Raw genomic sequence first — 14,651 nt, 5'->3', positions numbered from 1 at the left:
CCCCACAAGGCTGGGCTCCCAGCAAAATCCAAACTCTAAATGATTTCCCATGGGAAGTTCAAAAGGTTTCACTCACAGGGGTCTATCACTGAAGTGTACGATGACTCAACACAAACCTTATGCAACCTTAAAGAAAATCAAGGCACTTATTCAAGGTACAAAATATAATAATGAAATGTTTAGGTATTACATTTTATTTTACACATGTTTCATCACTATTTATCTATCATTACAGGTATGTCTTATGCTGCAGCCACACGAGAGCGGTAACGGTCGTATCCGCTACAGTTCTCTATCATATAGAGGGTTCGGCCACACGAGGCCGACATGGAAACGCAGAAAACGATAACGATAACGAGGGGTTACATATGGTAACCCTTGTTATATAAGCACAGGCGGAGCCCTCTACTGGACTCTATGGGTACTACCCCTTGATCATATCATGCAAGCATTCATCCACTGAGACTTCTATAAACGTAGCCGTTTATACCTGAATGTGCGCGCATCTCACCGTATAAAAGGAGGCCTCGCCTCCTGACTGTCATCCTACAGCTCTCTTCAGCGAGCGGCATAGGACAGACCTGTGCTTATATGACAACCCTCGTTATATCTCTCACAGGCTCCGCCCTCTACTGGACTCTATGGGTACAGTGGGTGGAGCCCCAATGTATACACACACGCGCTGTCGTCCAACTACACCGTTCCATTCCACTGCCCCTGACCGGCTTTTTGGTTAGCAGCCGCTGCACCGCACCCGTAACGGAAACTCTGCCGCACGGTTCCCTCGTCCCTTGGAAGAGGCGGAGAGGTGGGTGTTTTTCATCTGCTGGTGGACTACCGGAGAGATTTACAGCAGGAGCACATGCTTGCCTCGGGGAGGGAGAAAAAGAGCCAGAGCGTCCACCGCTGAGAATAAACAGAAGGGCAACCATGCGCGGGAAGTCTTCTTCGCTGCTTTTGGTGTATTTTGTGGCAGAAGTACAGCGCCACTTACAGGCTACTACAGCGTCTCCACCACTTTCGAGCGGACATTTGTTCTTAACGGACACGTTTCTGGTGCCTATTGCGTGTGGACGGAAGACTTTTTTGATATTGAATTCGGTTCGTTTGCGTTACCGTTCTCGTGTGGCTCCAGTCTTAGGCAGTGCTTTTACATTACATTACATTGCATTTAGCTGACGCTTTTATCCAAAGTGACTTACAATAAGTGCGTTCGACCAACAAAATGCAAACTTGAAGAAAACAGAATCAGGTTTCATAGAGCAAAAACATTTCAAGTGCTACTCAACTGGCTTTAGGTAAGCCAGTCCTTTATTAGTATATAAGTGCTTTGTTAATAGTTCTATTGCTCGAAGTGGAGTCGAAAGAGATGAGTTTTCAGTCTGCGCCGGAAGGTGTGTAAGCTTTCTGCTGTCCTGATGTCAATGGGGAGCTCATTCCACCATTTTGGAGCCAGGATAGCAAACCCACGTGTTTTTGCTGATGGGAACTTGAGTCCCCTTCGCAGCGAGGGGGCAGCGAGCTGTTTTGTTGATGCAGAGCGGAGTGCACGTGCTGGGGTGTACGGTTTAACCATGGCCTGGATGTAGGAAGGGCCAGATCCATTCGCAGCATGGTACGCAAGTACCAGTGTCTTGAAGTGGATTCTAGCAGTTACCGGAAGCCAGTGGAGGGAGCGGAGGAGCGGCCTGGCGTGGGAGAATTTAGGAAGGTTGAAGACCAGACGAGCCGCTGCATTCTGGATGAGCTGCAGAGGTCGGATGGCACATGCAGGTAGACCAGCCAGGAGGGAGTTGCAGTAGTCTAGGCGTGGCTTTCTGGGTCAGCTGGGGACGTATCTTCCTGATGTTGTAAAGCGTATATATCTGCAGCAGCGGGTTGTAGCAGCGATGTTTGCAGTGAAGGACAGGTTGTTATCTAGGATCACGCCCAGATTCCTTGCAGTCTGAGTCGGGGAAACAACAGAGGTGCCGATGTTGATAGTCAGGTCAAGAGTGGGACAATCTTTTCCCGGAAGGAAAAGCACTTCAGTTTTGTCAAGGTTGAGCTTGAGATGATGAGCGGACATCCACTGAGAGATGTCAGCTAAACAAGCAGAGATGCGTGCGACGACCTGGGTCTCTGAGCGGGAAAAGGACAGAATTAATTGGGTGTCGTCAGCGTAGCAGTGGTATGAAAAACCATGCGGGCTAATGACAGATCCGAGCGAGTTTGTGTACAAGGAGAAGAGGAGGGGACCAAGAGTGCTTGAGTGAAAGGGGAGGGGAAAAAAACATTAAGATTGTCAGCTTTTTGCTTATTATCTGCGTATTTGTCTTTCTGAAACGAGATAAATTCAATCTCTTTTATGATTCGAAAATTATAAAAGTAGGGTAGACATGTGGTTAAACATCTGCAGCATAGGGCAATATCTATCTTCATCTGTAAGAATCATTAATAATTGTTTGGCTTTAAAGCATTCTTTCAAACTTATTTGAATATGGCCATTTCTACTATACTAAAATAGATTTATACTGTGCAATTTTCCAAACTCACATTGGTTTCTCATACAGCATCTCTGTATAGTATGTGTATTCACCGGGGCTGAAGTCGAATAGTCCATTTAGCTTAGGAGTCCATTTAGCTTAGGAGCCTTCGGAGTGAAAGGACACGGAAGTCCCTCAGTGGCAGCCATGATACAGTTGCAAGAAAAAGTATGTGAACCCTTTGGAATTACCTGGATTTCTGCATAAGTTGGTCATAAAATGTGTTCTGATCTTCATCTAAGTCACAACAATAGACAAACACAGTCTGCTTAAACTAATATCACACAAACAATTATATGTTTTCATGTTTTTATTGAACACACCATGTAAACATTCACAGTGCAGGGTGAACCCCTAGGCTAAAGACTTCTTCAAGAGCTAATTGGAGACAGGAGTCAGCCAACCTGGAGTCCAATCAATGAGACGAGATTGGAGGTGTTGGTTAAAGCTGCCCTGCCCTGTAAAAAATACACACCAGTTTTGAATGAGCTATTCTTAAGAAGCATTGCCAGATGTGAACCATGCTTTGCACAAAAGAGCTCTCAGAAGACCTACGGTTAAGAATTGTTGACTTGCATAAAGCTGGAAAGGGTTCCAAAAGTATCTCTCAAAGCCTTGATGTTCATCAGTCCACGGTACGACACATTGTCTATACATGGAGAAAGTTCAGCACTGTTGCTACTCTCCCTAGGAGTGGCCGTCCTGTAAAGATGACTGCAAGAGCACAGCGCAGAATTTTCAATGAGGTGAAGAAGAATCCTCGAGAGTCAGCTAGAGACTTAAAGAAATCTCTGGCGCATGCTAACATCTCCGAATCTACGATACGTAAAACACTGAACAAGAATGGAGTTCATGGGAGGACACCACGGAGGAAGCCACTGCTGTCCAGAAAAAACATTGCTGCACGTTTGAAGTTTGCAAAAGAGCACCTGGATGTTCCACAGCACTACTGGCAACATATTCTGTGGACAGATGAAACCAAAGTTGAGTTGTTTGGAAGGAACACACAACGCTATGTGTGGAGAATCCAAAGGGTTTGCAAGTTTCTTGCAACTGTAAGTGCCGTTCCAATTCTCTAGAATAGATGATAGGAAAGGAGGTTTCAAACTTCCTTTATAACCTCCTTTAGCTTAGGAACCACTGGACCTCCCTAACCAACAGGAGAGGAGAACATGCTGCCCCATAATGCCTTGCGGAAGCAGCATTTGCCGTCACACAACAGTCGGCCGTTCACGGAAACAACCGATTATGACCGAGAAATGATATCATGAAAGTTACAGTGCTTATTAAGCATTTTAAAACGTATGTGGTAAGTTGCCAAAGTGCTTTGTTTTGAACGTTCATCAGTATTATAATCAAAAAGAGAAATATGAACGTTAGTTTTTACTGAAATGATCAAATAAAGTCAACATTTCACAGTCTTTACTGAGCTGTGTGGAGTTTGTTCAACTTTTAAAATATGTTTGAATGGTGATATACACAGTGATAGATGTTAAGGACTAACGTTTATAATAAATACATTTGTATTGATTTTAAGATATTTTCATAGTTCATACAATCATACGTATTGGGATCATTTGTATTAATGTGGACCGGAGGGAGAGGGTGACGAGCATAAGTTTCACTTTTTTTTTTAATTTCAATTCAAACTTTGGTCATGAAGAACATGTTTCTCTGTTGTCCACGTTCATAAAGCATAACACAACAGCATCAGAGCACAGTGCAGTCAGAGTCTCTAGATGAGTTTACAGTAGTCCCTCCTCCTTATTATACATCCATGTTGTAGTCCGCTGTATAGAAAACTGTAGTTTCCATAGTTTCCCCACAGCAGCAGACGCACATTTATGACGTCCACTGGCGCATCATAAACACGTCGGATAGTGAAAGTGCAGTCGGATTCTCTAAAGTACCGCAGTCTCTTCTCCTAAGACCTTTTGAATTCTCCTATCCACTATCCCAGGGGTGGCCAACCAGTCAGAGGTTAAGAGCCACATTTGTTCTCTGTTACTGCAAAGAGCCACATCAAACACACCGTCACTGATACCGCTTATTTCAGTTTTTTGTTTTCTGGAGACAAGATTTCAACCACGTCACTGATGCATTTTTGTGGCATTGGGATATATATTTTTTAAATCCTCTGGAGCAGAGAGAGGAGCTGTGGATTATTGTTGTTGATTAATGCATCAGTGTTTCTTAGGGTCAAAAACACTAAACTCACAACTTAAAATCAATGTGAAAAGTGACAGTAGTCATAATTTATTTGCAATTTAGTGCTACATATATATTTAAAAAAATAAAATAATATATATATATTTTTTAAACACCTTGAATTTCAGGGGGGGCGCGCGGGGCTCCGTTGGTGGTAATGGATAGTGTTTAATCAACGATAGGTTCCCCCCCCTCAAAGGTGATTGGTTCACTGCATCGCAGGTATTATTGTGATTGGCTCTTGGGCCACATCAAAATTAGACGCGCTGTCATCCTCTCATACTGACACCTGACACCACACATACACACGTAGGGAGAGCCGGGACGAAAGTAACAAGGGACGAAAGTAACGGAGCGATTTTATCCGAGCCCAAACAACTTTGACTGGCCAAATTACGTCAGAATTATCAGCATTCAATACTTAACAGACCTACTAAATATCAGGTTTAACTGTCAGGAGTAGTGTTGTCACGATACCAACATTTTAGTTTCGATACCAAGTCAAGAATTGCGATTCCGATTATTTTTCGATACTTTTCTTAAAAAGAGGGAAACAGTCTTAAATGTAATTATTGTGCTTTATTTCACACCATAACCCAGGGTTTCCCACACATAGACTATACTTGGGCGGGCCGCCCAGGTATATTAACGGCCCCCAAGTATATATTTTTATAATTTTTTTTTTAATAATTTTTTTTTGTATTCGTCCGTGACCACGACGCCATCTGCGATCAATTAACTTGTGGACAATGATCCCTCGCTCCCTTGCACTGATCTCGCCTCCTTCTGGCCTGTTAAGTGGCCTGCCTCACACAGGGTGACTGGCTGTCCACATGATGTGGCCTGCCGACATGGCCACTGTCATACAGATCATAAATCAAAGCCCTTGATTGGTCTCTGTGTGTCATTCAAGCTCAGGATAAGCTCAGCTCAGGTGAGGTAAAGGACTCTCTGAGTGTTTAGATAGTTAACTTAGTCTAAGTTCTCAGTGGGTCACCAGTTATGTAAACACATATTAAGGTGAAAAAAGGTAAGATACACTTTTAAAACTTGTTGAGAGAAAACTAGTCTTTGCTGCTGCCTCAAAGTGGAGCAGGGGGGAGAGGAGAAAGACAGGAGAGGCTGATTCACGAGCACAGACACACTCAAAACTATAAATGAACCAAAAATAAATTAATAAACAAGTTTCAGTGTTTTTTTCATATTGGAAATGGTATGTTATTGGTTATGGCCATGATTTTATGATTATTGAAATGTATACAGTTCTGTTTAATATAGGTGTTTCCTAGATCTATTTTCCCCTCAAAATGCACCAGATTGATGCATTTAACTCCAAAATAAAAAATAAAATCTTACCGGGGGGGCATGCCCCTGGACCCCCATAGAAGATTTGAGGTCGACCCCCACTAAAAATCACATGGATAGGTTCCTAAATACATTTATAAATACATTTATTTTTTTAAATAGTAACCATTTCCATATGTTCATGTGTGGGTAGTAGATTTAAACTATAGGGCTATCATTATGGGCCCTGCCTGTACCTGTTCGCTCTGCCATCGCGTGAAGGGTCTGCTAACAACCGCTATTTCAGATATGTGGGAAACAGATCTGTGGGAAACACTGGCAGTTAATGGACCAGCACCAGAGGTGTTCCCATACACACAGGCGTTGGAGCTGTTCTTCATGAAATCCCAGAAGGATGAAGTGCTCTGACAAACAGTGCCATCTTTGCGCAAAATGATTATACAGGAATGAAAAGTCAATAAATAAACATGTTGTTAAAACTTTTTTTTTTTTTTCGGGCACCCGCCCAAGTATATTTCAGATCTGTGGGAAACACTGTAACCATAACCATAACACAAACGTTTAAACAATGAGAACAATAAATAAAATAAATGACAAGAATTCGTATTAAATAAAATTAATACATTTCTTACAGACAGGCCTCGTGGTGTCCGTAGGCTTGCCCTCACTGTCAGAGATATAGCTAAAATACTTCCAAATTTCGCTTCTGGCGTCTTTTTTGTCAACAAGCCGAGGCGCAGCGGCAGTTGCACTCCCACTTGCAGCTTCTCGTTTTCTCACATGCTCTGGCAGCTAGCGCGTGCACGAGAGAGGGGAGGCACTTAGAGCGTGCTTGAGAGGGGCGGGACTGCAGGCACGGCTGCAGTGCAGGGAGTGGAAGCAGAGCGCTGAACACACACGGCTCTTATTAAAACGGCGCTTTCTCACCGGAGTACTTTCCCCCGTCATTCTTAAAGTACCAATACGAATTAAACGGAGGAATCGTAACGTTTTTAACGGCAGAGTATCGCGGTATACCTTTCAAGTATCGGTACACCGTGCAACACTAGTCAGGAGTCAGTGTCTCTCCCCCAAACTCACACATATAAAATTCGATATGAACTGAAGAGCCGCATGAAACTAGGCAAAGAGCCGCATGCGGCTCGAGAGCCGCGGGTTGGCCACCCCTGCACTATCCCTTAACCCCGTGACGTTTCACTCAGAGGTCAAGGAATAGACGATAGGGTTAGACATTAGGAGCTGATTTTTGGATCGACCAAAACCGACCGCAACCCGGTATTCACTCTCTGTCCTAAATGGCTTGTTGGAGCTCCTGCCCCCCCTCCCTGTGAGCCCAGTGTGGTTTGATTGGTTAAGCGACGTGCAGCTGCTCGTAAGGCTGTGAGCCGAAGTAAAAACAATAAGTGTGGCTTGTTATTGAGTAAGAAAAAGGTTTATAACGCTGAGAGCATGGGTCTGCGGAGAGCATTTCTCCGCGATCCCAATTTAGCAGTCCGAAAAACGTTTACCCATTTAAACAGTTGTGGTAGATACCTTGTTTGTTTTAAACATCATAAATACACAAACAACAATGAATACTTACAGGTTGTGTAGCCGAATCTCCCGCTGGTCCAAACAAAGTAGGAACAGCAAGCATCGTTCTTCAGTGCCCTACGCTGTACATATCCGGCATGAATCGCTGAAAGGTTTTGGGAAGCTTTGTTGCGTGAAAGGCTGACAGAGGGTGTGGCCTCTGGGTATCCCACGTCACAGTACCCAGGAGAAAATGAGAAATCTCCAACGAGGCGTTTTGGGGAGGTCTTTTCTGTGTTAGAGTTTTACTCGCTACAGGGTGTACTTTGAGGGTTTTTGACTCTGCAGACCGTTTACATGCATACAAAACTTCATAACACATAAGGGGACGGGTAATAACCAGAAAAGCATTACATGGGACCTTTAACTTACAATTGCCAAACATATTTAGGTTATGATTGATGTTCAGTCCTTCTAAAGCAGGGGTGTCAAACTCAAGGCCCATAAGAGCTTGCAAAGAATATGAAAAGTTGGTTACATGCTGCTTTACAGAAGCACGTTGTCCATAAACTACTAGTCCCACAATGCATCTCATTAATTGATTATTTGCCCTAGACCTCTGCTTTCAGACGTAGATAATTATGAAGTTATTACCCTATCCGATAATAATCCAATGCAGAGGCAATAATGTAATATATTTCATGATTTATATATATTATATATCTATATATGTATATATATATAGTCTTGTGGCCCACGATGAAATTGAGTTTGACACCCCTGTTGTAAAGGATACTCCCCGTCAGCCAAGTGTTTTTAGCTGCTATAGCTCACATTTTTATATACAGTATGAACCATTGATTACAAGGTGTGTGCCAAATTAAATTGAGAAGAACGTATATTTAGATGTGTTTCATGCTAAATACATGTCACATTTTAATTACGCAGGCATTTATTTTAAACTTTGGGCAGGTAAATGCCACAAAACATTTTCTGTTACATTTTTCTAAATCCGGCTATACTCAACATTTATCAGTAATATATATCTTTGAATTCCCCAGAATCTTATTACCATAGCATTACAGCCAGTAGAAAAAAGAAGCAGACACAGTGTACTTTACAGATGATTGATTTCAAATGTCCAGACAGCAGCCAGTTTACTACAAACACTGACAAACATCTGTTATATATTTGTTTAAGATGTTCTGTGGTAATGCCAGAACACAGTGTACAAAGAAAATATGTTTTAGTAAAACTGTCGCTGCATATATAGACCTTCAAGATGACATGCAACTGACAGCTCTGATCATGTACTGCTACACTTACTTAGACTAACATCTGAACAATAACAGAATAAGCTGTTCAGATACTATGCTCTTGGTAAAGCATTTACTGTTTTTTAATGGAGACAATGAAGACAGATGGGTTGCAGCAAATAACTGACAGCTCTTCATGATAAGTCTGTAGATAATGTTCAGTATTCAGTATACATCATAACATATGGCAGTAATTGTAAATGTAATGGTATACACTGGAAATTACAGTATTATATCTCTTAGCCAAAAATAAACCAAAACAGTTTAAGCTGAAGCTGAAGCTGCTGTGAGAGGTGGGGTCTATAAACTGGAGAGCAATAGTCTATTAGGATTTAATAAGCAAACAGAATCAATAATTAAGGGTTTATTTGTCTATTTATGTGAACAGAAATATAGTATTTAGTGTGATATAATAACTGGACTTGTATGTTTTCCTGGCCTTTTGTAAATGCATATATAATTATCTGTGCCGGGCCCGTAGCACTGAACTGGAAAAATGTCATTTATGTCAGAAAAGGTTGTTGTGGACCTTAGAGAGTATGGTCTCATTCATAGATTCAAGTTCGTTTTTTTGACATTTCACAAGTATTTCTGTATATTTGAAAGTGATAGTCCTCAACTGAACAGTGGACTCATCCTTGATATATGGTGCGAGCGCTAAGGCTGCCATAACAAGAATGAAAGAAGGCTAAACTGCTATGTTTAGTGTTGGATGGTCGTGTGTCTGAGATGCATTAAAATATCTAATGTTAGTAACTATTAAAGAAAAAATGGGGACAATCCTGTTCTAATGTAGTTTGCCCTTTGTAACTGCTGTGCAGACATAGCCTACTGATAAAATAGGGCTTCTATAATTACTTTAAATAAACTCACTAATTAATTAAACCAGTTCAATACGCATTATTCTTATTCTTATCATTCTTTGTGAGTGCTGTGACACTGTTTGAGTGAATGTTTTTCCCATTTGGACTGGTTTCTTTGGGTTTTTCTACATTTTAAAATCAAAGAATAATTGGGCCAGGGCACAAAAAAGTAATGCTCTTATAATAATGGCACACCAGCCTATGAAATATGTTTTGGTTTATTTGTGAAAATGGCTGTTATGTGGATTTTGGTAAATGTGAAAAAAATTTCTACAGAATGTACAGAATCTGCTCCAACTCGTTCCACAAACATACTATGAAAAGTTATTTTGAAAAGTATAAATAATATAAGGTCTTACAGTGGCAATGAATCCATTCTGACCCTCACGCGTACAACCAAACACAGACACAGTTTGCACAAACAAACATGCTGACATAACGGCTGAGTTTTTTACTTCCAATTTACCATTAATATGACTTGTGTTTTACATGGATCTCATAAGGGGTCGACATTTTTGCTCAAAGGTCAACTGTAATGTCTGTACTTCTATATGCTGCTTTTGCATGCTACATCTTATAGTGATGAGTTTTCTGATCCATGAGTTGTTCCTTGATCGTCACACACAAAGACTTCCAGATGGTGCAGCAGCAGTTTCACACTCCCACCTGTGAGACTTTCTCTTTTCCTCAGTCAACACTCACACAGATGTGTAATACGCTACATTCAAAAGGACATGTGTTTCCTTTTAAAGAAACCTGAACAACACTGTCAGGAGTCTTGCATCTTATTTTTCAGATCACACATGTGAAAATCTGTCGGCGAGAACAAGAGAGAACAAGCGAAACTCATCGTGAGCACACACAAACACTCACAGCCGAAGCAAAAACAATAAGTGTGGCTTGATATTGAGTAAGAACAAGGTTTATAACGCTGTGAGAATGGGTCTCCGGAGAGCATTTCTCCGCGATCCCAACTCGTCTATTACCAGCGTTCAGGGAGCTCTATGGAAGTCAATGGGGACTCCCTGTTGTGTGAGGTGCGCCACTGATTGGTCCATTTGGGCCAATCCGGTCATTTGTTGTTGATTTGGGTGTTCACAAGTCACAGAACCCAGGAAGTAAACAATGGAAAAAGAGAAATCCCCAACGAGGCGTTCTGGGGCAGCACAGACAGGTCTTTTCTGTGTTAGAGTTGTACTCGCTACAGGGTGTACTTTGAGGGTTTGTGACTCTGCAGACCGTTTACATGCAGAACAACCTTCATAACAACAAGGGGACAGGTAATACCCGGAAAAGCATGACATGGGACCTTTAATAAAGAATGTCAGGCAATTTTCAAAATATTCTAGTTTGACTCAATTGGTGGTTGATTTAATCGCACTGGAAGTTTGACACGTGTCTGTGGTTTACCAGGACGTTTTAACATAAGGTAAATTAAAAAGTGTAAAAAAACAAAGCTGTTACTTGAAAAACACTAATAATGTCCAGAAAAACGAAAGGCAACGTCTGAATGGTCATATGACCTCTGTTGAGGATCAGTAGTAAAGGCAGTACTATAATATGACATCGTTAACACCTTTAAGAAGAGGTTGGGGTATTTGCTGTCAATGTTTTATTACCTTGTTACTACTAGACTTCAGATGCCGGGAGGTATGTTTACCCAAGAATGGTAATGTCAGTTGGTTGGTCCTCCACTTCGGTAAAGACTGAAATATCTCAACAGATCATTGGATGGATTTGCTTTCCAAATGTCATTCTCCTGGTTGAGATTAAAAATGATATATCTCAGGGAATAATTTTTGTAAATGAATAGAATAAAACCCAGATTATTACCTATAATTCCTGGCAATAAAATGTTTAGGAAAATTGATATGACACGAGACCATAGACGTTTATATTGTGGTTTTGTTCTTAGTTTTAGAACTGTTACACCTGTAGTACTTTAACTGTATTATTTGTACACACATGGTTGGGACATCCCTGAAAGGGCAATGTGAAAAGAGTATCCATGACTGGTAATGCAGTTCATCTCATTATTTGTTCTGGTTTCCGTAGGCCTGTTTCTGCTATCGCCTGTTATGATGGCCCCAACACCAGCCAGCATGTGCACAGCCCTGAAGACACTCAACGGTAGCCTCAGCAACAGGCGGCGGTACATGGTGAGAGAGTGATGACACATTTGCAAGCATGTCTCAGTCAATATGGAGGCAAGCTAGCTAATTTTACCCTCAAATAAACACATGATTTGGTTTATTCTAGAGGTAATCTTTTAGAACCTTTCTCTACTTCTAATTTGAGGTTCTTTTGTGTGTGTCCAGACAAAAAGATAACAATAATTAATGATAACGATTAGACATTTTCCACAAAAAGGGAAACCTTGGTTTTCTGTATCAATTAACCTTAAAAGGGGAACTTCAGAAACATTGGGCTCATGCAAGAGACACATTTCTACAGTACGGGTTGCAGAGATAGCTTTAGTTTTAGTCCTTCCATACAGGTTCCAAAAACACTTGTACCTTTAATTCCCATAATGCAACTGGAAAGTATATTTTGTATACCTACTCTGACTTGTAAATGGCCATGTCTTAAAAATAATTCTTTGCACAGGTCTCAAGTTAATCATAATCAAAGGACACCAGTATGATTTACCTTGACAAAGGTCGAGTAGAGCAGCAACGCACATTATAGAACTGTTATCACAAGCTGAGAAGTACTCCAAGTTACAAATAAACTGGTGTCTAACTTTAGTTGAGCTATCCTTAATCGTCATTCTAAGTTTATGACTGCCCTTACGACAATTAGACTACTAAATGAATCAGTACTGTCCCTTTATCCATCATGCACAATATCTTGGATGCTGTCTGACATACTTTTAGCAACATTCTCATTAATGATTTTCCAGCACCAACTACAAGTTTATATGTGTAAATCTGCTAACTCCAAACATAAATGTAACAACCAAATTCCTGAAAGACAAACCAAGTTTACAGCTCTCTGATTGATGAAAGACACATGCTAATGAATCTCTCCTTTTCCATGTATTACAGAAGCACAACTTCCCCATCAACTACACCATCAGGGTCCATTATGAGGAAGTCTTCAAACTGTCAAACATTAACAGAATGGTAAAAGTCACAATTCTTGTTCTTGATTCAGTGACTTATTTAATTTTCCTGCCAGAGGACTTGGCTCAGGAGATTCCTCAGATGATGCTTGCCATGTGTCTTACAAGCCAACATGTCAACCTACTCGGTTTTTTCAAGGCTCTATCCATTCTCTCCCGCTGTCCCAATTAAATATTTCCCCTAAATCTTTTCTAAGAAAATAAAATTAAACTTGGCTGCCACTAAGATGTATTTGTTTGCTCCCGTAAAGTAGTTTGTTGAACATTAACTGTTCCATCTAGAGACATTAAGTCTTTCAAATAAAGATCAGCAGCCAATAAAAGGGGAATAAGAAGAAATACAAAACAAATACTACACTGAAGTGCTGAATCTATAAGACCTTTTGTTTTTTATATATTGCGCTTGCAGGAATTTACACAGTATTTCACTTTCAACCTGGCATATGATTTTGACTTCCCTATATGAGTCCAAAAATCTCCTTAACTGAAAAATGTGTATGTTCCTGTAAGTGTCTGACCTTGACTGTGCTGACTTGATAGTTGTTTTCACATTACTCTTCTGAAAGGGGAGACATATACCCCTGAAGGGCTAGATATATCAAAACTTAGTGCCGTTAAGCTTTTTGCATTTCTCCTGTAATAAACTACTTATTACTAACTAATTACAATTCAGTGTATCATCAAAATGATTTTGGATTATCTTTGGTTAAAATTGTTACATAATTATGTTTAACATGATTCTTACACTTCTCTCCTCTGCTGGTCCATCAGAGGTTACATGTGGAGGGATTGGATGAGCTAGTTCTCCAGAGGTTGTGGTTCCAGGTCAACCGAGGCGTTTTAAAAAAGGTAGGAATATTGTCTCCTTAAAGATGCAATTTGTTACATTTGTCCAAAACCCATGATCATACCATATGCAATTATGTGGTAATGAATGTGTGTAACACAAAGCATGTGTTATCAGTGATGGAGCTTATTTTCTTGTTTGACTCCTTCTTTGATCAGCTGTGATGGAAACCTTCATGTTTGCTAATTTGGGAGGGAAAGGTGTTTTAGTCGATTTTGGCCCTGCAGCTCTCAAAATGCAGTTTGCCCTTTATTGATCACTTTTTTGATGAGCCCAATATGTGAAGGGGTTGCCTGCAGTAGGCCAGCTCCCTCCTTAAGGTCTGGGAGGGGCCAAGGCAATGACACAATGACACCCATGAGAAAAAAGTCACTAAAAAAACACACAACTAAAAACAAAGTAACAAAGGGAAGAAAGACAAGAGGTGGATACAAATTCACACAAACAGCTGGGGGGGGGGGGGAACACAACACAAAAAAAGTAAACACAGGATGCATTTTGTATAACTCACATTGTATGGCAATGAGTTGGAACCTGCACATCTCTTTACTGCCAACTTTTCCATTTCAAACAAAGTTTAGAATTGAGAAGACAGGTGAATCCTGTGTATGCTGCCTTTAAGTTTATTGTCTTAAAATAAACACGTTTATATTTTTCTCAGATCATCCGGGTTATGCCAGAGAGACATCCTTCACGTCAATACACCACTGAGTTGGAAAGGCGCTTCAGGGATGCGGAAGGCGTGTTTGTACAGTCACATCCGGCTGAGGTAAGCCAGAGTTCATGAATGTGTACCACAGCTGTCCCTCTTCAAACTAAGCAATTAAGCCAGTAAGTGAATTTCCCTCAGACTGTAAGATATTTGACAGGAGATGGTTGTCACATTGATCCTATTTGTCAATACTGGGAATGAATGTGATCATTCAATCATTGGGGAATTAAATGTGGCTT

At 40.8% G+C, this 14,651-nt stretch overlaps 1 protein-coding gene across 1 annotated transcript in view; it reads left to right on the top strand.

Annotated features, from left to right (window-relative positions):
- The window catches only part of il34 (interleukin 34), a 42,501-nt gene that overhangs the window by 15,106 nt on the left and 12,744 nt on the right, over positions 1–14,651 (top strand). Inside the window, exons 3-6 of the mRNA XM_034084424.1 lie at positions 11,785–11,888; positions 12,777–12,854; positions 13,625–13,702; positions 14,362–14,469. Coding sequence (XP_033940315.1) covers positions 11,785–11,888; positions 12,777–12,854; positions 13,625–13,702; positions 14,362–14,469 — 368 coding nt within the window. The remainder of the gene's footprint in view (positions 1–11,784; positions 11,889–12,776; positions 12,855–13,624; positions 13,703–14,361; positions 14,470–14,651) is intronic.

The sequence above is a fragment of the Pseudochaenichthys georgianus genome, chromosome 6, assembly GCF_902827115.2.
Source record: "Pseudochaenichthys georgianus chromosome 6, fPseGeo1.2, whole genome shotgun sequence".
NCBI classification, from domain to species: Eukaryota; Metazoa; Chordata; class Actinopteri; order Perciformes; family Channichthyidae; genus Pseudochaenichthys; species Pseudochaenichthys georgianus.
This window is presented reverse-complemented; position numbering and strand designations above follow the sequence as displayed.